The 23,977-nt window shown below is 41.4% G+C and overlaps 1 protein-coding gene across 2 annotated transcripts in view; it reads left to right on the forward strand.

Moving 5' to 3' along the window:
• gigyf1a (GRB10 interacting GYF protein 1a) overlaps positions 1-23,977 on the forward strand; it is a 34,117-nt gene that overhangs the window by 5,772 nt on the left and 4,368 nt on the right. The window contains exons 2-19 of one of the 2 annotated variants that reach the window (XM_066680850.1): positions 11,288-11,884; positions 13,868-13,929; positions 14,665-14,794; positions 16,730-16,825; positions 17,060-17,174; positions 17,312-17,420; positions 17,554-17,747; positions 19,272-19,489; positions 19,639-19,750; positions 19,934-20,107; positions 20,197-20,342; positions 20,466-20,625; positions 20,833-20,996; positions 21,452-21,555; positions 21,646-21,746; positions 22,420-22,478; positions 22,599-22,730; positions 22,861-23,043. In XM_066680850.1, coding sequence (XP_066536947.1) covers positions 13,895-13,929; positions 14,665-14,794; positions 16,730-16,825; positions 17,060-17,174; positions 17,312-17,420; positions 17,554-17,747; positions 19,272-19,489; positions 19,639-19,750; positions 19,934-20,107; positions 20,197-20,342; positions 20,466-20,625; positions 20,833-20,996; positions 21,452-21,555; positions 21,646-21,746; positions 22,420-22,478; positions 22,599-22,730; positions 22,861-23,043 — 2,232 coding nt within the window. In that variant the 5' untranslated portion in view covers positions 11,288-11,884; positions 13,868-13,894. Of the gene's footprint in view, positions 1-11,287; positions 11,885-13,867; positions 13,930-14,664; positions 14,795-16,729; positions 16,826-17,059; positions 17,175-17,311; positions 17,421-17,553; positions 17,748-19,271; positions 19,490-19,638; positions 19,751-19,933; positions 20,108-20,196; positions 20,343-20,465; positions 20,626-20,832; positions 20,997-21,451; positions 21,747-22,419; positions 22,479-22,598; positions 22,731-22,860; positions 23,044-23,977 lie in introns of both variants that reach the window. The other variant, XM_066680849.1, reaches the window with a different exon arrangement.

Consider the following 23,977-nt stretch of genomic DNA (forward strand, 5'->3'; position numbering starts at 1 on the left):
ACACTAGTTGTAGATTATGTACAGGGGTTGGCACATGGAAGCATATTCTAAGGTTAGTTTTTCACAGGGGAGGCATACATGGAGATATAATCAGATTCTAAAGGTTTTAACATGTTTGTTGGACAGCAAATGGCTAGAGGTAAACACATTAACCAGTGGTTGTAGTAATAAAGTGATTAGGTATGTGCATGAGTGTGAACATATTCAAGAGTGTGTACAGGCTATAAATATTGGTAGGTGGGGCGAAGCACGAGATTGGAAATTCCTAGTGGATGCAGGTAAAAAAAAAACTGCAGGTCCCAGAGTGCATTGCATTAACTACACTGAAGCCAGACATGGTGTTGTACTCTGAATATAAACGGTTAGTTTATTTTATAGAGTTAACAGTTCCATTTGAGGACGCAGTAGACAAAGCATTCAAAAGGAAGATGCTGAGGTGATGGATCGTGGGTGGCAGGCACATGTTAGACCAGTGGAGATAGGTATTAGGGGATTTGTAGCCAAGTCTGCCACATCCCTGCTTGTGCAGTTCGGCATCAGGGGTCAGAAAATAAGGGCAGCTGTGAAGGAGTTATCGGAAACAGCTTAAAGGTCTAGTCAGTGGTTGTGGACGAGGAGAACACAGACCAGTTGGGGGAATGCACCGTAGAGGTGCTGCTGTTGTGGTTGGTGATGTAGCATGTAACATTCACATGGAACTGGTGGCACTGAGCATGCGTAAACGGTGCCAGTGGGGCTAGGTACATCCTTAGCCACGAGGGAGGCCAGTGTGGATTTATGGTTGTTGATTCTTAAGGGTAAGGTAGGACTGCAAAGCTGGCTTGGAGGGGGGTGGGTCTGGAACGCCAGACTTCACTGTTGAACCTTCTGGAGGTGTCGTGGGCTTAATTCACTGAAACACCAAGGAGAGGAGGTGCCTACCTGATGACCCCTGTGAAGAGAAATTGATACAGTGGGTGGTTCGGGTTCTCATGTGATGGGCTCATTGAGTAACCATAGATGTTAAAGGTAGCTGGTTGCTGGTCAGATCATAAACGGCCACAGCAACCTTAGTGTGTAGCTATAGGATTGGAACAATAGAAATTATGGGGCTGTCGTTAGGAACAGTGTGGGGTGGGCCCTATGTGAAGCTCTAATGAATTTTCTTGTGTATAATTATAATTATAGCAACATTCTGGCTTGTTTGGTGGAGAGTAGGAGTTTTAAAAAGTGGAGCGAATTTAATGTGAAGACTTTGGAGTGAAACTCTTTTCTTTCTGGTTTGTTTATGTTCAGAAGCTCAGTGTATTTAAGGTGGAATGGTTTGTTTAAGTAAAAAAGACTGTACATGACTTAAGTTTACATGTCTACATTTTAATTCACTGTTTGAATTCCCACCAAAATTATTTTGTAACTCGAGTTGTTTTGTTTTGTAGCACTTATGGTAATTCAGTCAGCCATCTCCTGAATTTGAAGACACTTTAGGTAATCAGAAAAAGAAAAACTAAGCAATTGCAGCAGGAATAGAGTAATTTCCCCATCTTGGTTTGTGCTTTTCAATGTTTGGATTTCTCCCCATTGCAGAAAATAATTCCAGATGTAATTTCTCCATTAACTGGATGTAAATTTACACTATCTAAATTATTAAAAAATTTCCCTACAGAAAATAGGTTGAGTTTTGGTGTCTTCTTGAATAGTACTTTTTCTGTGGAACCCCATAAATCATCATTTTTTTTCTGTGAAACTCATTTACAAATTCAGCTGGTTCTGGAATGCTGTAGCTAAATTTGGATCATATTGAATTACTCATCACAGCAAGTACAGCACTGGTTTATCTGATTAAAGCAGAGTAGATTTTTATATGTTATTACATACATTTAAGACTTGTTTGATCCCATTCACACACAATTCAATTTATACCAATGGATAAAAATGCAATTTTGAAAAGGACCACTTGTATATTAATGGTGGCTCTGACACGGTCTGTAATTGATGGACTGCAACGCTGTCTCAATGTTTCATTTCGAACTTTTCTCTATTCTGTGTCGTATGGATAAGTTAAAATCAAACTGACAAATCAGAGCTGTGTTTTCGTTGTTGCAGACCAATCAAATGGGCATCAGGATTGTAGTAGAAAAGGTCATCTTGTTCTTAGTGGAATACAAGCAGCATGTTGACTATAAAAATAGTAAATAAGGGTATGTTTAAATAATGTATAATCAGTTTTAAGGGCGAAGTTCGTGGTTGTAATCAAACTCTTTTTTTTTTTTTTATAAAATTCAAAGATCTTCCATCAAAATTTGCTAGCTCTCCAGTCGGTTTGTGTGCTCAAAACTGGTCTAATGTATTTATGAAGTGCCAGTGTCATAAATGAATGAAAAATCATACTGGCACGGTCCACCATGATAGTTTTTCTCTCTTTGCTCATGGCAGAGGCATCTGGAGACAATGGAGAGGACACTTTGAAAAGCACAAACCAAAATTAGAATTGCTGTATTACTGATCCATAAGTGGCTAATATTAACTTTTTTGCTGTTTTGGATCTCCAAATTCCGGAGGCGGCTAACTGCGTTACCACGTTGTCCGTGTGGGTTTCCTCCGGGTGCTCTGGTTTCCTCCCACGGTCCAAAAACACACGTTGGTAGGTGGATTGGTGACTCAAAAGTGTCTGTAGGTGTGTGTCTATGTGTGTGTGTGTTGCCCTGTGAAGGACTGGCGCCCCCTTCCCACCTTGTATTCCCACCTTGCGCCCAATGATTCCAGGTAGGCTCTGGACCCACCGCGACCCTGAACTGGATAAGGGTTACAGATAATGAATGAATGAATATCTTTGCACTTTTTAAAGGGGATGTCTGTGATTTTGGGGAAATGCTCTTCCATGTATTTAAGTTTAGAACGATATGTTTGAAGGAAAAGGACTGTTGTACATGCATGAAATTTAACTTGTCTGTGTATATGTGACTTTAAAAAAATTGTTTAAATAAAATTTTTTTTTAAATAACTGGACTTCTGAATAGATTTATACACACAAGATGTTTTAGTGCAATGTTCATTGTCAGTACTTTGATCTGATTAGTGACTGGTGGGTACACAATTGGCGCTTTCCACAGCATGGAAACGGCATGGCTCTTTTGCTTTTACCAAATCTGGTACCTGGTCCATGGAACCAAGTACTTTTCCAGTCCCTGCACGTGCTGAGTAGGTACTAAATTGTGACTTGTACACCCTGGAGAGCCCTGACTGGCCAGAGAGACATGTCAATCACCACGAAATGCAGAGCTCATCCAAATCCAGCACAAACACTCTGCTTGTAAAATATCTTAAGTTACAGCTGCTTTCACATTTATTTTTATCGGGCTTACAGCAGCAGCTCGTAACATTACCTCAACGTGTTTTGAAGAGGTAGATATGCTGCTTGGGTCGGTGGCCGTCGAATATTTCCAGCAAAAGCCAATATGTGCAACAAGGAAAACTGGTTTGAGAACTGGGGTGCAGAGCTGTGTTTTGTCCAAAAAACAAAAACAACACGCAAATACACGATAAGAAAACAGCGCCTATATTAACCACCGTCATTGCTTTTCAAAGTCTATGATTCCTGCTAGAGACAGGGTTTTATGACATCACCGTCTCCATTTTGCGGGGGAGTTTTTCTAGTGGGAAAGCTTTTAGTGTGCAGAGCCAAGTCAAGTAGAGCTGGACCTATGCGGTGGAAAAGCACCATATATTGCCAAAAGTAAATCACTCCTCTGCCTTTGCATGCTTTTGAACTTGAGTAACATCCCATCTTAATCCATAAAGTTTAATATGATGTTGGCCCACACCTTGCTGCTACAGTGGGTGAAATAAGTATTGAACTCTAGGGATGGGCGGTATCCACATTTTTCATACCGTAATACAGTCTCAAAATAATATATTGGTATATGGTATTACCGTGGGAAGGAGGTGCTCTGTCAGACTGCGCTGAGCCTCATATCTTTGAGCACAAAGTCGAGTGATTTTAGCTAAACACAGCCCGATAGTGAACACTGACACATGTTGGCGATTAAAAACCCGTTTCTGGGAGAGCGAATTTCAACAACTGGTGTTGAAGGAACAGAAAATTTAGAAAAGAAGCAAAAACTAAGACGGTGTACACTGCTTAGTAGAACAGCTTCAGCTGGTACTACAAGCTGCTTGGCTTGTGCTTTTCTCCAAATGTTTTCAGACCGTGACATCAGCAGTCATTGAACTCCCACAGCGCCCCCTCCCTGTGGCTCTCTTAAATGCACATGATCGTTTTAGCCGACTTTTAAAGACACAGAAGCGAAATTTGACACGACGCGCACACGTCATTAATACAGCCTGCGTTTTAAGATACCGTAGCGTATGGTACAGCCCTATTGAACACGTCACCATTTTTCTAAGTACAAATATTTCTAAAGGTGCTATTGGCATGAAAAAGTCACCAAACTCACCAAAAGTCAGTAACAACCTATCCAACTCACACATGCAAATAAATCAAACCTTAAATGTCCATAAATTATGTTTAATAATGAGAAATGTCACGAGAATTATTGAACTCACTTACTGAAATTTATTTAATACTTTTTACCAAAGCCTTTGTTGGTGATGACAGCTTCTAGATGCCTTCTATATGAAGAAACTAGTCACATGCATTGGTCAGTTGTGATTTTGGCCCATTCTTCCACACAAACACACTTCAAAACCTGACGTTTCCGTGGGCTGCTTCTATGAACTGAGCTTTAGTTCCTTCCATAGATTTTCAATTGGACTCATGTCCGGTGATTGGCTGGGCCATTCCTGCAGCTTTATTTTCTTTCTCTGAAACCAATTGAGAGTTTCCTTGGCTGTGTTTGGGATCATTGTCTTGCATGCATGTGAGAAGTTTGTTCAGGTCAGCTCTGTATTTACTTTCATTTTTATATTGGACTTAAATTAATACATAGCACCCCTTTTCAGCTTAGTTCATATAGGTGTTGATAAGGGAATCCTTGTGACCATTTTAACCAATCCAGTCTTAGATTGGTAATTCTACCAAAATATTAATGAGCACCGCAATGCAGCACATTTTCCAATAGCCACCTTTAAAAGCATGCATGGAATATTACGTTTGTTAGGGCATCAGAATTGCTAGGTGGTACATAGCCCTACTAAATGACCCCCAGACTCTGGGCTTGGACAGGTATTAGCATGGCTAACATAGCTTCATTAAGCATTACACAGAAGTTAAACATTAAAGACTTGCATATATGTAAAAATTCTGCCACACGTTTATTGTCCTGTTGTTTTACAGTTTTCAACCTGCAACTATGAACATTTGAAATGGCCCAGGGGCCAAGAAATTCATTTATCATCTAGTGTTTCTTTAATAAAATGCATGTAACATGCTTTGTTCAAAATACATCAAGCACCAAACAACACAACACTGTTCTTATGCTGTCTAAATATTCCTCTTTAGAATAACTAATTTTAGCACCTGTTCCTTCAAATTAAAACGAGGCACTGTTTATCGTGGTGTGAGCGCCCAGCTGTAAGAAGAACGTGAGCAGAAGCTGTGTTTTTAGTCATTTTCACTTGGTTCAATTTCTCCCAAGTTTCTGTTTTCATTGTTTCACTCAGGACTCTTGTTTCTCTGCACGAGTTGTTTGGTTTTCCTCTGTTTAACCTCACACAAAAACTAACTTGGTTGTTTTATTTCCCTTGTTTTGGTTGGAAGATGCTCTTGATCCTCAAATGTATATGCAAATGCAGTGGAGAAGTGTTTCTTTTCAGTTTTCTATTATTTTCTCCTGTTCCATAATGTCTTCTTGAATTTTATGATGATGATGGTGGTGCTCTTTAATTAGGTGGCACAGAAACAAAATACTCTTTGAGGTCTGGCGTTTACTTGTTTACAATTACAGTTGTGTAATTATATCAATAGAAACAATATAAAAATGAGCATACGCTTGAATATTTCCATACTGTCCAATATGTTTTGTCTTTTTTAAATTGTTGATGCATAATTTTACACTGTTTTGTAAAACGGAGTGTGACTGATGTGAGCCACAACAGTCACATCCTACGTTTCTAGATATTATTTGCTTATTGATGCAGTGTCATGGTTGGAAAAAATGAATCTTTGTAAAGACGAGCAGACCTGTTTTCCTGCTTGCTCTTATTCGTGACTAGACACTCTATACGTTCATGTGCAGCATTCTGTTTCTATAATCAACTCCCTTAGTGGTAGAAAAAGCTCTTGGCGCCAAACCCTGTTGCCTGGATCTCTCTGTTGCCATGATGTGTACAGCCTCAGCCCATGGGGTTTTTTTTTCCCCAAGACTTTGTGATTAGTGCATCATTCCATGTGATAAATATAAAATGATGTCTTTGGTTTTGCTGTACAAAGGATGTAAATCTGTTCAATAGGGTCTCTATTTAACTTTTTAGCAGGTGGATGTTGCACTATTTACTGTTTTAATTAGATCCTGTGTTAAGGGCGTCTGAGATTATTCAATAAAATTATGATTAGTTTTCCATGCAATGTTTTAATGGGGCTCAACACTGCAACATGTGGTAATACTGCCACAGATTACTTAATTTATCCAGATTCTAGTGCTACACTCCTGTCACTTGCGATAGGTCTGAACTGTTCTTTTTAAGGCTGCTCCATGACTTGGTGCTTGGTGGAGGCAGTTGGAATTTGATAGAGATTTCAAATTCTCATTTTTCATATTACCTTGTCTAAAGAGCCCTGGCTGGCTCTTCTAGTAGTGCTGGGCAACATGAGCGAAAATCAATGTCATGATTAATTGTACATTTTTACACTATTATGTTTAATGAACTAATATTTTGTTTTTGTACAGGGGGTCCTCGACTTACAACGTTGATCCGTTAATACGTCGCGTCGTAAACCGATTTTCGGTGTAAGTCAGAACATACTGTACGTAAATAACATACTGTAAGCACTTATCCTATCCTAACACCTATCCTCCTCGGTCCCGAGCCGCGTAACCGTGTATTCTTCCGCCGCACCGCGCACACCAAACACGAAGTTCACGTTACGACGTTTACGACACAAAACCACTTAAGTCGAAACAAGGCTTTATACAGTAAATGGGAGATTTGTCGTAACCACGAAACACCGTAATTCGGGACTGACGTAACCCGAGGACCTCCTGTATTTTTGACCCTTGTTCCTCTTTTGTTTTTTGAGATTGTGTGTTTGTGATTGTGCTTTGATCACTGAAGCTGTTTTTCTCAATGTTTACTTTTGACTTGTTTTTGTTCAGTGTTGTCTTAAAGCTCGGTCGCCTCAGCGTTTAGGTTCTCCTCCGTGTTGCTTCCATGTCAAAGAATCACTTGACTACAGTGTGGTAATGTGGTTTTAAAAGGACAGTACATGAACACACATTGGGGACATAAAATTAAAAATGAGAAGAAAAAAATTAATGTAATTGACATAGACAAGATTATGTCTATTAGAAGTTCTGAATGTTGATTTTGATTAGTTTTGAATTAATTGCCCAGCCCTAGTGTCTTGTTATGAAACGAAGTCTGACACTCAGCCATTCAGCAGCAGCAATTCATATGTCAACATTTGGGAAAAATTATACTCCTAGTTATTTATTAGGGGTTTGGTTTGTGTGTTTATTTATTTATTTATTTATTTATGAACAAGAAAGATGAAAAATGGATCGCATGTATACATCACGATTGTGACGATTGCTTGACATCCCTTGTGGTTGGCTGGTCCATTTTCTTTCTTTTTCTTTCTTTCTTTCTCTCTTTCTTTCTTTCTCTCTCTCTTTCTCTCTCTCTTTCTTTCTTTCTTTCTTTCTCTCTCTCTTTCTTTCTTTCTCTCTCTTTCTTTCTCTCTCTCTCTTTCTTTCTCTCTCTTTTTCTCTTTCAATTTTTCTCTTTTTTCTTTCTTTTTTCTGTTTCTCTCTTTCCTTCTTTCTTTTCTCTCTTTTCTTTCCCTCTCTCTCTAAAAAGTGTAGAAAGTGAGCTAATTTGGCTAAACTTAGCCGGTGTTACACCTGGTCCTCATTCATCAGTAACTCTCAAATACCACATTATAACACTGTCCTCAAAGCATGGGTTCCACCGACTCCATGTAACTGTAGCCATTTCATCCACACAGCAACCAGAGAAAAGCATTTATTGCCAGACTCGATGTCATGGCTAAAAAATGCGCTAATACAGATAAAATTAGCAGCTAGAAACCCTGGCTCACTGCTCAGTAACTCTCAAAAACCTTATTATAACACTTTCATAAACAAAACTAACACAGCAGCACATGGAGGAAGTTACAATGCAAGTTACTTTCTGCTCCAACTCGTGTCCTCAGGTCTGTTTCAGCTCACTCTACTGTGTAAAATCAGTCCAGTATTGACCAACAGCCACTCGCTCAATCGCTCTCTCTTTCTCTTCCTCGCTCTCTCTTTCTCTTCCTTGCTCTCTCTGCCACAGTCATGAGCGCATAAAACCATGTGTGGAACAATCACTCCACGTGAGAGGAATAAAAAAAATAAACCTGCAGAAAACACAGTCATGGCATTGTCCTGTTTAATGTATTTGTGGGTTTCTTTTATGTTTTTAAATCAGAATGCAGATAATAAATAAACGGTCTCCTGTTTTCCATTTTCCCCAATATAAAAGGAAACTGAGTGACCAACTACACAGACATATTTTGTTCTCAGAGGCAGGCACTAACAAAACCTCAGTCAATAGCATGCTCTGACACACAGCCCTGACCCTCAAAAACACTTCCTGCTTGACTTGCGCATGTGGAGAGGAGCAAGTGAATTTAATTTGGAGCATGGGTACAAATACAGCTTCCTCTCTCACAAGAGTAATTTCCATTGTGCAAGGTGGTTTTAAACCTTTGCGATGGTACCACTTCTCACACAAGATTTTTTTTTTTCCCCTCGCAGACAGTGACTTCTTCCTTGCACAGAATGGCTTTTATGAACTCGTGAATATATCATCGTCACTCACAATATTGGCGCTCTTCTCCCTATTACAGCGTCATGGAACATCTCAATCATTTAGAAGCTGTAATTTTAAGGTATAAATTCAACGTAGTTTTCCTTAAACAGGGCTGTCTCTCAGTGCACGTTCTTATATTCTTGTTCGAGAATGCCACTGCTGCAGTTATGTTCTAATACAAGAACACCTGGAGGTTGTTCTCGCTCCGCCCAAAATAACACGGATTCTTCTCTTCATGACTAGCCACAAGAACCATTTTGAAAATCCCATCATTCACCTCAGCATCCTGAATTTGCTCTTTACTGCACATTATTGTAGTTACTGACAGATATAAGTATGAATTAAAATGAAAATAGCTGCTTAATTTGCTTTAAAACTGACAATTTTATTAAATTGACGGAAAAACTCGAGCTCGCTCTGGAAATTCTCTAACGCGACCGTGACGTCACTGGTGAACAACAGCTGAACAACGCCGCGGTAAAACACCGTTATGACTGACTGTTATGACAGTATCTAGCTAAATAACCAACATTATTCATGACGATAGCCTAGCAATCAGCTAAACTCAAATTTAGAGGTACCGTTATTCTTGTAATTGTGATCGAAGTCGAACTCGAATTCATCCGACACTATAAACCTCCGTAATGCAGCTACGTAGCCGAGTATAATCTGAGCCACCGAGTTTAGCGAGTCAAGCTAACGTTAACTAACACCAACTAAAACAGACGAAGTGAGTGTCCTTACCCTGTTTTACGACGGAGTTTTAGGGCCACAGCGGTAAAAAAAAAAAAAAAAAAGATTCCGAGATTAAAGTCAGAATTCTGAGATAAAAAGTCGGAATAATTCTGAGAAAAAAGGTCGGAATAATTCTGAGAAAAAAAGTCAGAATTATTCGCTGCGTATAATGGAGCAGACACAGTGTAACTGTGGAACGCTTAAGTTATGCTTTGGTATAGATTTCAGGAATAAACACTCTTCTCTTCCACATTAGGGCCACAGTGTGATTAGTGTTTAAACCCTGAATCGGTGCACGAACCCAGGGCATGTAGTTTCACGATACAATTAATGATCACGAAAATGATGGATACAGAACGAGTAGAACTCCGGCGCCCACGAAGCTCCATCGCGTTACGGCTCGGACTCGTACAAAAAACTAAAGCCTTATGCATGAATTATTTATTAAACGCATTCACACGACATGACGCAGCCCCTGACTGAGATGCATAAAGGCTTTAGTTTTTTGTACGAGTCCGAACCGTAACACGATGGAGCCTCGTGGGCGCCGGAGTTCTACTCTGTTACACTGTGTCTGCTTCATTATACGCAGCGAATTATTCCGACTTTTTTTCTCAGAATTATTCCGACTTTTTTTCCCAGAATTATTCCGACTTTTTTCCCAGAATTATTCTGACTTTTTTTCCCAGAATTATTCTGACTTTTTTTCTCAGAATTATTCTGACTTTTTTTCTCAGAATTATTCCGACTTTAATCTCGGAATCTTTTTTTTTTTTTACCGCTGTGGCCCTAAAACTCCGTCGTACTGTTTACCTCCATGTTACAGAGACTCTTTTAAACCTTATTCCTTGAATTAGTAAGAAATAACATGTTTTCTGACTATCAATAAACACAAGTTAGGAACTCAAATTCCACTGTATTTATTTGTTTGACACTTTCATAGAGCTGCTGCTTAGCCTTTAAGAAAACAAAGTCCATTCTTTGTGTTCTTGGTATTGACAAACAGTCAGGAGCCAAGCTATATGGCAGAAACCAGCGTGAACCAGGCATGGTGGTTTTATTTGACATTGTGAAAATGTGGCCCTTGTTTGGTTCCTAGATATTTGTTCCTACTAGAAATGGAAGAGATGCTCCGATTTCAAACTTCCCTCCAGGATTGTTATTTTAACATGACCATATCTTTAACTTGGTTAGAAAGGTGTGTGTGATTTGATTCTGTTAGCAACTATAGCCAGTAAAGTACAGAGAACCGCCATGGAGTTTTATGACGTCGGCGAAACCATGGCAACAAAAGTGACCAGAGATTCAAGCAACAAGGTGAAAAAACCGCTGTCGGTGTGAATGCAGGGTGAGCAGTTCACATTAAGCGAGATGGTTGCCATAGTGTTTGAGCTAAATTTGGCCACAATTCCTCAGCATTGTTTAAAGTGGGTTTTGAAGACTTTTTTTTGCACAACTGTAAGTACATCAAAGTAGTTCAGTGTGTATTTAAATTCACATCACAATTGTGTTGTAATACAGACTGTGGCTTGTATTTTCTTGAAATCGTTGGGCATGGTTTCATCACTAATTTCTTATTATCTTTTTTTTTTTTCCTGTACAGAGGTTGGAGAAAATCATCAGAAAGAGAGGGTTTGCCTGTTGGGGCCTGGTCATACATCATTTCAGCCAGAGCCAGAGAAAAGGAGGGGAAGTGGGAGAGAGAGAGAGAGAGAGACGTGGAGGAAAGGTGTACTAAGGACGAGAGTTGCGGCCACTTTCTTTAGGCGGCTGCATTGCCAGCTAATCTGACTTTTTTTTTTCATGTGTTACCATTTGATTTCTGCAACTGTTCTTAGATTTTAACATCAGTATCACAGTTTTGCTGTTATCAGGCAGTTATTAGTATTAGTGTTTTATTTTTTTCCATCGTTTTTCTGACTCAAAGTGTGTTTTGTTTTCCTTTTTGTATGTTTTTATTTGTTTGAGATTTTTTTGGGACTGTGAACAGGAGTTTTCACATCAAGGTTGACCTTTGACCCTTTTTACCTCCTGCACACACCCAGCATAAGGCAGCTATTTCCCTACTCTTTCTCAAGTTCGGAAATCTTAAAACACACATACCTTCACACAAAAAACACGCACACTCACTCACACCACTCGGCCTTTTCACGTAAGCCTGATCCAGCCTAGTCTCGCCTGCTCCGCTCCTCTGGACAGGGTAAGAAGTGCATTTTGCATGCTCCTGTTTGCCTTTACCTGTTTAGCTGAATAAATATATAATATCCTGTTACACATCCCCTGGCAAAAGTTTTGGAATCACGGCACTTTTACAGCACTCAGAGAATGTTCATTCAAATTTGTTAATTTTTTTTTTCAGTGAAAAATAAATATATCAGAGACATATTTGGAAAATAGTTGAATATTCTGGCTTTAAGAAAGATACCTCAGAATAAATTATGAAGTAGAGACAAAAGTTAGAGAGTCACTTAATATTGAGGGAAAACACAAAAATCACATTTAGTACTTTATAAAAAAACAATATTCTGCATTAGGCTGACTGGGGGGGTGGCACGGTGGCACGGTGGAGGGGTGGACGGGTGGAGGTTGTGGGTTCGATTCCCGCTCCGGGTGACTGTCTGTGAGGAGTGTGGTGTGTTCTCCCTGTGTCTGCGTGGGTTTCCTCCGGGTGACTGGCTGTGAGGAGTGTGGTGTGTTCTCCCTGTGTCTGCGTGGGTTTCCTCTGGGTGACTGTCTGTGAGGAGTGTGGTGTGTTCTCCCTGTGTCTGCGTGGGTTTCCTCCGGGTGACTGTCTGTGAGGAGTGTGGTGTGTTCTCCCTGTGTCTGCGTGGGTTTCCTCCGGGTGAATGTCTGTGAAGAGTGTGGTGTGTTCTCCCTGTGTCTGCGTGGGTTTCCTCCGGGTGACTGTCTGTGAGGAGTGTGGTGTGTTCTTCCTGTGTCTGCGTGGGTTTCCTCCGGGTGAATGTCTGTGAGGAGTGTGGTGTGTTCTCCCTGTGTCTGCGTGGGTTTCCTCCGGGTGAATGTCTGTGAGGAGTGTGGTGTGTTCTCCCTGTGTCTGCGTGGGTTTCCTCCGGGTGAATGTCTGTGAAGAGTGTGGTGTGTTCTCCCTGTGTCTGCGTGGGTTTCCTCCGGGTGAATGTCTGTGAAGAGTGTGGTGTGTTCTCCCTGTGTCTGCGTGGGTTTCCTCCGGGTGACTGTCTGTGAGGAGTGTGGTGTGTTCTTCCTGTGTCTGCGTGGGTTTCCTCCGGGTGAATGTCTGTGAGGAGTGTGGTGTGTTCTCCCTGTGTCTGCGTGGGTTTCCTCCGGGTGACTGTCTGTGAGGAGTGTGGTGTGTTCTCCCTGTGTCTGCGTGGGTTTCTCCGGGTGCTCTGGTTTCCTCCCACAGTCCAAAAAAAAAAAACACGTTGGTAGGTGGATTGGCGACTCAAAAGTGTCCGTAGGTGTGAATTAATATATATGAGTGTGTGTGTGTGTGTGTGACCCTGTGAAGGACTAGCGCCCCTCTAGAGTTTATTCCCGCATTACGCCCAATGATATCAGGTAGACTCTGGACCCACTGGGACCCTGAACTGGATAAGGGTTACAGATAATGAATGAATGAATGAATGAATGAAAGCTGACTGGGACGTGTTTTCTTTCTATTATCCCAGTCCAGCAGCTCATTAAGGACTGTAGCATAAATTAGTTTTAGACATGTAATACTCTATTTTAAGAAATGAAATCACCATGCGATTCTCTATTTTTTTTTTTCCTCAACATTAAGGGATTCCATAACATTTCCTCTATTTTTTGCAGAAGAAAAATCAGCAATTAATTTACATAATTTAATTAGTTTGAGGTTACACAAGTAACGTTTTATGAAACAAAACGTGCAATTACTGGTGTACAACAAAATAAAAATGTGACACATTCACTAGTGCACTGGGGCAGTAAACACACACCTGGAGCGGCAGGCAGCCCTGGTGTAGTTGGTCAAACATGTCTATCCGGTCGGGTCAAACCCGCGTCTCTAACCATTATCCCCCGGCTGCTATTTGTGTTTGTTTTACGTCTGTGATTTGTTTAGTAAACAAACTGGGTGCACGTTGTTGTGATTTCTTAATTTTTGCCAGGGAGATTTTAGAGTAGTGAACTTTCATCTCTTTTGTTAATATTATTTCCTATTATTTATTTATTGGAATAGATTCAGCTCAGAGACGAAGGAAGGAATATGACTGCTGAGACACTTAACTTCGGTCCAGAATGGTAAGCTTCAGTTTCAAGTGGTATTTATCTTATTTTTCCTACTTCCTATTACTTTTTTTCTCCCTTCCCCTTTTTTGTTATATCTTCTCCCTAATCCGTCTGTGGTGTTTCTTCCCTTTTTTTTCCAAACGGCACTCGTATATTTTTCTCTTTTCCTTTTTAAGTTATGTACTCGCCTGTTGATAGCCGAGAAGAACGATGTTCAATCTTCCACCAGTGGAACGCTCCCTCTATATCACCTCATTACTCTTCTTCTTAAACATTCTCTCTCCTGCTCACTCTTTCCCTCCCCCTCACTCTCTCTTTCTCCTTTGGCATTCAGTAAATGTTTATATAGAGATTAGAAGTGAGGTGTGGCCTGTTTTTCTGGTGCAAGTCCATCCAACAAGGACTGCTGTGTGCATGCTTGGTCAGTGGCCAGCGGAAGATTACTTCTGGGTTTGATTTGTGCGTTGCGGAGTTGGTGTGTTTTGGTGAAGCTACTCTCCTTGCCCAACGCCATCTGGATATGATGTGTTTATAGTTTGGAGAAGCACTGATATTTAAAGGTTGTAAAGAAAGCCTGATTTAAGATTGGAATTGATAAGTCTTCTGTTTTAACATGGAATATATACACTTTTTTTTTCCTTTCTTAAATCTCTTTCCTCTTCTTACTCTTTTCTCTCTTACTTCCTTTCTCACTTTTTCTTTCTTTTTTTTTAATTTTGTTTTGCTTTTCTTTTGCTCCCCCCACAGGCTCCGAGCACTTTCCAGTGGAGGCAGTGTGACTTCCCCTCCTCCTTCTCCTGCTATGCCAAAGTACAAGCTGGCCGAGTATCGCTATGGCCGAGAGGAGATGTTAGCACTTTATATCAAAGACAACAAGGTGAGGAGCATGAATAATTCTAAAAAGGAGCATGCTGTGTGTCAGAATGTTCAGGAAGTGCTGGGTTATCTAAACTGCCTTTTCTTTTTTGGTATAAGATCTCAGCTGCTCAGCAGTTAGTGATTGCTGTTATTTGATGCACTTTTTTGTTCGATGGTCTTTGAGATGACTTGGGTATTGAGTACGTGTAAGATGAGCTTAGTTTAATAATTCTGCAGTGCTTATTCACAGAATTGATTTCTCCTCGCATATTAGACTTTCAGATTCAAGATTGAATTTCCTGATGCTGGTGATCGTTTTGCTCCATCACAACTTTAACGCAGTGCATTGCAAGAATCAAGTTCTAAGTGCTTTTACATTTTTATAATACAATCATATTTCTCAGTGAAAACAAGAGAATTCTAGAGAATTCACCAATGCTAATTTGCGTTTATATTCTATTTCACATAATATACCAACATTTCCAATAAGGCTGGGCAATATATCGATATTTTAAAACATATTGCGGTAGAACAGAGCGGGATTTGGCGTGAGGCTATATTGTTTATATCGATATTTGAAGTTTTTAAAAGTCTAAATCTTGAGGCTATCTGCAGGGGACGCTGAAAGCAGGTGTGGGAGTACTCCTCGCCTATTTCACCACTTACAACTGCAGCACAAACTTCTGTATGAAGCTGTTAAACTCAGAGATGCCGCTGCTACTGTACTGAAGCATTTACGTCCCAATACAGTTCCTCTAAACCAGTTCAGCTTCATTAGCTAACGCTGTGCCTTACGAAAAGAAAATTACAAAGCGGTGTGGTGTTACTAAAGCGGTACTTTACTACAGAGCAAAAGGGTATGCTCCCCGTCTCAACAGTGGAGAAAAAGGGCTCCAAAAGGCTGATTAAAACTCCTGACCCATGATACCAATTGTCCAGTCGCAATTTCTTTGCACAAGAAGCGCTGCCTAACGTTTACGTTCAAGTCCGACAGGCCCTTCTCCAAGTCGCACCTGTGAGCCATATTTGAGCGTCACTATCCGCTTTATTGAAGATTGGGAGATTAAAATGCATGTCAGCAGACAAGCTATTTCCCAGAAACCCACACTGGGAGCACAGAGCCGAAGCTTTTACACTGTTCTTAAAAGCACTTTATCACAGACGCTGCAGGTCTGTAAGTAAATGAAGTCAGACTTCAGTCTTTATTTTGATAAATGCTTTGTTTTACAACTGAGTTTTGTTGAACGTACAATTACAGGGAAAAGTGAAGACACCCAATGAAAACCTTTGTCTTAAACATATTGAAACATGGACATTTGAGGTTCATTTGAATATTGAAAGACGAGGTTGAGCTCACACACAAAACTGAATGTTCTGTTTATAAAATGTTCATAAAACGTATCTAAAACAACGTATATCGCACCTCGTATCGCCGTTCAGCCATTTTTTGTTCTTATCGCCCAGCCCTAAATTCCAAAACTGGGCTTTGTAGGTCAGTGCTTTACTTTTAAGAGCACTATGTCTACATTGCTGTCTATCAAGGCATTTATCTGTTTATCTTAATTACTTAAATATTTGTTAGCAGCTAGATTTGAGAAGGTCAAAAAAATGTGAAAAGTACAAGCCCTTAAACTCACTTCGGTCCAAATTGGTTGGTCCTCCAGCGCGTCCAGATGCACGTCTGGTTTGGGACTTTAAAGCTGGCTTCCAGAATGTTTGGCCCTGTTCAGATGAATTGGGTTTACTTTGCACTGGTGTTTCAGCATTCTTAGCATACTACAGCAGGCAGCGTCCAATGGAAAGGTGCTGTAGTATGTGCAAAAAACACACACAATGTCAAAGCTTTTAAATATGCAGTATCCTAGGCATCTCTTTTTTGTCTGGTTGTGTGGTTGTTTTGAATTGATTAGCTCTAGTTTTTCACATGTGTGTGGATGTGTGTGTACTTGAATAGGTCCCAGAGGACATGCAGGATAAGGAGTTTGCTGCTATTCTGCAGGATGAGCCTCAGCAGCCTCTGGCACTGGTGCCTCTCACTGAGGAGGAGCAGGTGACAACACACACACACAAAGGATTTAACGGGAGTAGGGAAGGTACAAATAGGAGCCAAATTCTCACGTTTACCACACATAATACGTAGTCGTTAACAGCATACACAAATTGATCTGTTTTTGTGCTGTAATTGAGTTAGGGATGGTAGTGGGGTGTATTTTTGATTCATCCCTGTTTTTATTCTTGTTATTCTATTTGTTCAGTTGTTTACCCAATTTCTTTGTCTCTACAGCGAAACTTCTCCATGTCTGTTAATAGTGTGGCCGTGTTGAGACTCATGGGTAAAGGGGGTGGGGCTATTCCTGCTGGCGTACCCCGGGGCAGAGGCAGTGTGAGAGGTGGCCGAGGTGAGCTGACCAGGGTGGGGGAGGGAACCTGAATATTGAATTTGAGTTTCTGTAAATGCAGTTTTTATGTCAGTTAAGGACTTGTTATCTAAAACGCTTATGACAAGTTCTTATATATAGTATGTCTGTTTTTCTAGGCAGAGGTCGAGGAGAAGGTGGATTCTACCAAAGAAGTACTGAAGATGGCGAGGTGGGGTTCAGCAGGAGTGTTAGAGAGATCCACCGTAGCCAGAGCTGGGACGACAGGTATATACATCATACACACACACACTACCAATATACTACTGTGGGGGATAGAAACACACTTATGTTGTTAACAAGCATGCTGTGGTATCAGGAACCACGTTTCTTCTCACTATGTATCCGTTTCTGTCTGCAGGGGGGAGAGGCGTTTTGAGAAGCCCCTGCGTAGGGAGGGTCTCCGGGTTGGTTTTGAAGAGGTGGGCTCAGTGGGGAGGAAGGAGTTCATGCGCTCGGACAGTGACAATTGGCGCACACTCAGAGAAGAGCATGAGCAAGAAGATGCAGGAGATACAGGAGGCAGCTGGAGACTGGCTGTCCCTCGTCGGGATGGTATACGCGACTTCTTTTCATGTTATATCAACACGATACTCTGGCAATCAATCATATTTATAGTGTTCCCTTTTCACCAAATGCATCAAATATACACTGCATCTGTGAGGCTAACAATATTGGTACCTTAATAACCACGTAATATTGCTAATCTCTGTTTTATTTCCTCTGTAATAGAACTATCTACCTGTGTTCTCTGACATTAGATGTCAAACTTAATATGAAGGGGCTAGTGTAGGAAGTTAGGGTTCAAAACCGATTGCTACATGAATACAGTAATACCTTGACTTACGAGTTTAATTCATTCTGTGACTGAGCTCGTAACTCAGTTTGCTCGTAAATCAAATTAAAACGAATTGAAATACTATTAATCCATTCCAGCCCCCCAAAAAACGTGTTTTTAAATTGAAAAAACAATTTATAAATAAAAAATAATGTAGGTGGATTGGTGACTCCAAAGTGTGTGAGTGTGTGTCGCCCTGTGAAGGACTGGCGCCCCCTCCAGGGTGTATTCCCGCCTTGCGCCCAATGATTCCAGTTAGACTCTGGACCCACCGCGACCCTGAACTGGATATAGGTTACAGATAATGAATGAATGAATGAATGAATGTATACAAATGCATACAAGAGAAAGTTAAGAAGTAAACTGGTAGTGGAAGAGGTTGGGGGAGTTTTTCTTGCTCTGTCGCTTAACTTACTCGCTACACAAAACCTTACAATGCTGAAAAAAACAGAGCTACGACATAGATGTACGGCAAGATAACCAAGTGAACTGAACGCTCGCTGGGCCACTTAGTGGCGAGTGGCGTAAGCTCGCTCACTCGCATCTCAGAACTTGGCTCGCATCTTAAAGCAAAAAAAATTTACACAGTGACAGTGGAAAGTTCGTAAGTTGATTCACTCGTAAGTCAAGGTTTCACTGTACAGCGTGGGTAAAAGAAAAAAATTTGACATTTCTGATTAAAAAGAAAGAGCGCTCAACATCTGTCTTCTCACTTCTACATCATTAAAGGCACCTTTTGCTATTCTGTCTGTGCTCTGGTAACTGGTCAAGTATGTTTACGTTCTATGATGTTTTTAATCTTTCTATTCTGAGTCTGAAACCCTAATGTCAGTAAATCAGTATAAAAAACAAGGTGCTTGGTCAGCCATGCTAGGCTTTCTCTCTCTCTGCTTATGGCAGAGAAATGACTAAGACCTCAAAATGTTGAAAATCATGAGAAGAGATTAGGATAATGCTATCTTCCTGCTAGGTGGGTAATATTGATATTAATGTTGGAACTGACTCTAAATAATGCATACAAACAGCTGTTTTTCTCCTCAAACATATTGTTCCCCCTTAAAAGAAGCAGAGTTTCTGAACATAAACCAGATAGAACAGCGTTTCCCCACGTTCCTAGACGTTGCCTTTAACAATAGCCTCTTGGAATGAAACAAACAGCTCATTACCACAGTTGCTCTAATAGTTTTCATCTTGTTTTATTTCCCATTTAATTTCTCTCTCTGGAATGTTTTTTCTGTAAGACGGTGGTCCTCGCTCAGCAGGTTGGCGTGAACATGGGGAGGTTCGCCGCAAGAAGTTTGACTTCGACTTCCGAGAGGGAGGGAACGAGGGAGGGAGGAGGAGGGCTGGAAGTGAAGGAGCAGAGGAAGAACGCGATGGGTTACCAGAGTGGTGCACAGATGAAGAGGATGGAGAGATGGGCACCTTTGACTCCTCTGGAGCTTTTATGTCGATTAAGGTGTGTGTTTTATTTATATGAATTAAATTAATGAGAGGATATTTTTTTGTTGTTGTGTTTCATGTCAGAAAGTCAATTTCTCTTGTTTTTTCCTTTTTTATTTGTCTTCTCTCTCTGTCACTCACATTAACTCACATACAAACATCCAGAAAAGCTCTAAGGACCCCATCCCTGAGGAAGAGTTTGAGTTTCAGGGGCTGGAAGATGAGGAAGAGTGTGGTACAGACGAAAACAGCACTGGTGGAGAAAAAGTGGAGAGAGGTGAGGGGAGGTGGCCGTTGAAACTGTACGTAATGGGAAGGTCAGAGCAGGTCTTATGGCTGTGTATGGCTTGGTTTGTCAAAAGTAGCTGTTGTTTGAAGCTCTTTAAAACTCTCAATACTGTATTTCACTGACTACAACTTTAATTTTATTCTCGTGGACATTTTGTTGGTCTCTGTTTAGGTGAGACTGATTCTGCAGCTGTGCCCGAGATAGAGATGAAGTCTCTCCCTCCTTCCTCTCCTCCCTCCATGTCTCTCTCCACCGAACGGTCTGAGCCTGTGCCTGCTGCTGCCCCTGCTGGACTGGCGGATCCTCAGCCTGCCCCTTCCATGCCCAGTAAGATGCCAAGTGAAGGTAGGCAGCTTCTTCTCTCCATGCACTTCTTGGCGTTTGGGGAATTGTTATTTTTTGTTAAATTTATATTGTATTTTTAATTTGTTTAGTGTTATCAGAGCCCCTGTCTGAGCTGAGCCCCAGTGCCTCCTCCAGTTTGCCTTCATCCCCTCCTTCCTCTTCCTCTGCTGCTACTGACCTCCCACCACCGGGAGGTGACCCTGAGGATGACGAGGGCATGAAGCATCTGCAGCAGGTGGCAAACATTCCTAATGACTACTGACTTTATCATATGTGTTGTGCTAAAAAATTATTGAAAGCCTCTCTTAAAGTAAATGACCAAGAGATCAAATATCTATATGTAATTACATGGGTACAGGAGGCAGAAAAGATGGTGGCAGCACTGCAGGACACATCTCTCGAGGAGGAGTGTTTCACCCAGACGCTGCAAGAGAGCAGAAACACTGCAGCTGCCCTGCCTCTCTCCCACGACTCCGCAATGAAATGGTTCTACAAAGACCCGCAGGGAGAAATCCAGGGTAGGCAAACACATACATGCTCCATGAACCATGACAAGCTTCTTCTAAGACCTACAGGGAGAGATCTGTGATAGATACAAACAAACAAACAAATGCACCTTGAAGCATGAATACTTTCAAGTAGAGAGAGGAAATACGTTGCTTTTGAGAGAACCTGCCTGTTTAAGAATATAGTCTCTCTCTCTCTCTCTGTCTCTTTTGTTGTAGGCCCCTTCACTACAGTGGAGATGTGTGAGTGGTTCCAAGCAGGGTACTTCAGCATGACTCTGCTGGTGAAACGTGGCTGCGATGAAGGGTTCCAGCCTCTGGGGGATGTCATTAAAATGTGGGGGCGTGTGCCTTTTGCCCCCGGACCCTCCCCACCACCACTGGTAAAAATCCCACGTGCTAAATCTCTTCTTCAACCATGCAGTAACAAATATTATTCCAATTATTTCTGCTAACCGCAGATGTTGATGATTCAAGACGTGTTTGATGCCTAAGTCTTTTCGCTAAACGCGCTTCTGTAGCTTCTCTTAAGCTGGTGAAACCACATCAAGACTGACATTGACGAAGGTCTAGATCTAGGGGTTTGAGTTTGTAGTTGAGTTTAAAGGATATACGTATAGTAAAGTATCTGTTTGTCAGTAAGCTACGACATCGATTATGTCTTGACTGACTGCATCTGTAGTGAGTGGGTAATTTCTATTTTATGCTAAACACATTAAAGTGGCTTTTACCACTATCTGCATTTTTGTTTTAAATTTTTTAAAGTTGTTTCTTGTAGCATCCAAATACTCTTACTGGTGCAAGACTGTATAATTAATTCATGTTCTCTTTTCCTCAGTGTAATCTGGATCAGGAGCGGCTGAAGAAACAGCAGGAGTTAGCTGCTGCTGCAGCTCTCTACCAGCAACTCCAGCAACAGCAGATATTCCAGCTCATTAACAGGTATGTGGGTGGGCAAAATGGCTCTTTTGATCAGCATTTGACAGTGTTCTGCATTTCTCTCATCTTATTAAACTCCTTATGTGTGTGTAGGTGTGGAGAGCAGGGTATGATGCCTTCGTTGAACAGGTCAATGTCAGTGCCAGATACAGGGTCCATGTGGGACATGCATACCTCAGCCTCACAGCCGACAGGTGAATGAACACACGCTTATAAACGATAAAGCAGGGATTTACTAGACCTGTAACTACATTTTAATTATTATTCCATTGTTTTAACACAGTTGCAGCCTTAAATGCTTTTTAGTGTGTGTACAGGGTTGTACGGAAGCCCAGCTGGCGGCAGTAGCTAATATTAGTAGCTAATAGCTGATTTATTGTTTTACTGATCGTTGTATTAAATGATTTGAGATGCGTACCCAGTAAACAATTAGCCGTTGATTCAACGTTGAAATAACGTATTGACTGCCGTCTAATCAACGTTCTCTTAAGGTTGAAAATGAAAGTTGAAAAGACGTCCAAACACAGACATTGAAAAGACGACTATTAGACGTATTTTGGACGTCCATTGAAGTTATTAATTGGTCCCGAAATAAATTACTTGTATAAAACGCGTTTTGGACGTCCACTGACGTTATCGATTAGTCACCACTTAACTAACTTATTAAGATGGGTTTTGGATGTCCATTGACGTTTAAAATATGTCCTTGACGGACAGACTACTTTTAGACCTATTTTGAACGTCCAGGGACATGCCTTGTTTACTGGGTAGTGTGTCAGAGGGAATGAGGAATAAATCTTTGCTCTGGAAACTCTCTTTTTCCTTTTTTCCTGCCCTTGGTCTCGCTCACGCTTGTTTTTTTTTCAGGTGGTGAGGCCAGTATATGGGACTTAACTCAGGGTCCAACTCTTGAACAGCTTCAGAAGGTAAGCGCAGGCACCTCTGACCGAATTTGCCCCAGAATGAATGGAGGGGCGACACTGTTATCCTACAGTTGATCGTTGAATCCATGGCTTGTCTGACACCCCGTGTGTTCACATGTTCAGCTCCAGGAGAGAAGAGAGGCTGAACTCAGGGCTAAGAGGGAGGAAGAAGAGAGAAAAAGAAGGGATGAAAAGAGGAGGCAGCAGGAGGAACAAAAGAGGAGAGAGGAAGAGGAGCTCTTCAGACGTAAACAGGTGTGTTTGTCAGTTTTGCGCCCTCCCCCCTCTCTTATTCTCTATGACTAGCTGGGGCAACAATGAGCTATTACTGTGTGTTCAAATCGTCTGAGTTTTCCCTGTGTTCTGTGTCGTCTTCCTGTGGCAGGAGCTGCTAATGAAGCTGCTCCAGCAGGCTCCACGTCAGGGAGGGTCTGGATCAGGTTCAGGCTGGAGTGGAGGCCCCATGCCTGGCTTAGGGAAGCAAGGAAAGTCATTGAACTTGTTGGACCTCCAGCAGGAGGCTGAAAGGATCTACAAACAGCAACACAGGGCCCAGCAGCAGCAGAGGGTAATAAAGGCTGTGCAAACACCAACATATTTAGTGGCTTTATTTAAATACATATAATAAAAATAAGGGATGTAGATAGAGATGCACTGATGTCACAGTTGTGAGCCGATTCCAATATCCTGCATTTTCAGTGCTTATACATGATTATTAATAAAATTCCTATCAAATCGACATCAATTATCATTACAGAGAAATATAACATATTCATCTGTACAGTTACTAATGTAGTAATGAAAAACGTTCTTTCCATCCTTCTAAGAAATGCGCTGCATGTGCGTCACTCTGTTCTGTTCTTGGGGATAATATTGTGTCCAAAAGTACTGTGATTTTTGGTTTAGACGAATTAAGGTTATTTCAGTGTCAGTGAGGGTGAACGTAGTGTATCATATTTAATATTTAGTGGGTTTTTTCTCTTTAATAAAAAACAAATAATAAAAGAGCTTTAGAATGTTTGCATTTTGGATTACAATTATACTTTTTATAATGGTAGTGTTGCAATCACACAGCTTCAGGGATCTGGAGGTTGTGGGTTCGATTCCCGCTCCGGGTGACTGTCTGTGAGGAGTGTGGTGTGTTCTCCCTGTGTCTGCGTGGGTTTCCTCCAGGTGACTGTCTGTGAGGAGTGTGGTGTGTTCTCCCTGTGTCTGCGTGGGTTTCCTCCGGGTGACTGTCTGTGAGGAGTGTGGTGTGTTCTCCCCGTGTCTGTGTGGGTTTCCTCCGGGTGACTGTCTGTGAGGAGTGTGGTGTGTTCTCCCTGTGTCTGCGTGGGTTTCCTCCGGGTGACTGTCTGTGAGGAGTGTGGTGTGTTCTCTGTGTCTGCGTGGGTTTCCTCTGGGTGACTGTCTGTGAGGAGTGTGGTGTGTTCTCCCTGTGTCTGCGTGGGTTTCCTCCCACAGTCCAAAAACACACGTTGGTAGGTGGATTGGCGACTCAA

This window comes from Hoplias malabaricus, chromosome 9 (assembly GCF_029633855.1).
Source record: "Hoplias malabaricus isolate fHopMal1 chromosome 9, fHopMal1.hap1, whole genome shotgun sequence".
Taxonomy (NCBI): domain Eukaryota; kingdom Metazoa; phylum Chordata; class Actinopteri; order Characiformes; family Erythrinidae; genus Hoplias; species Hoplias malabaricus.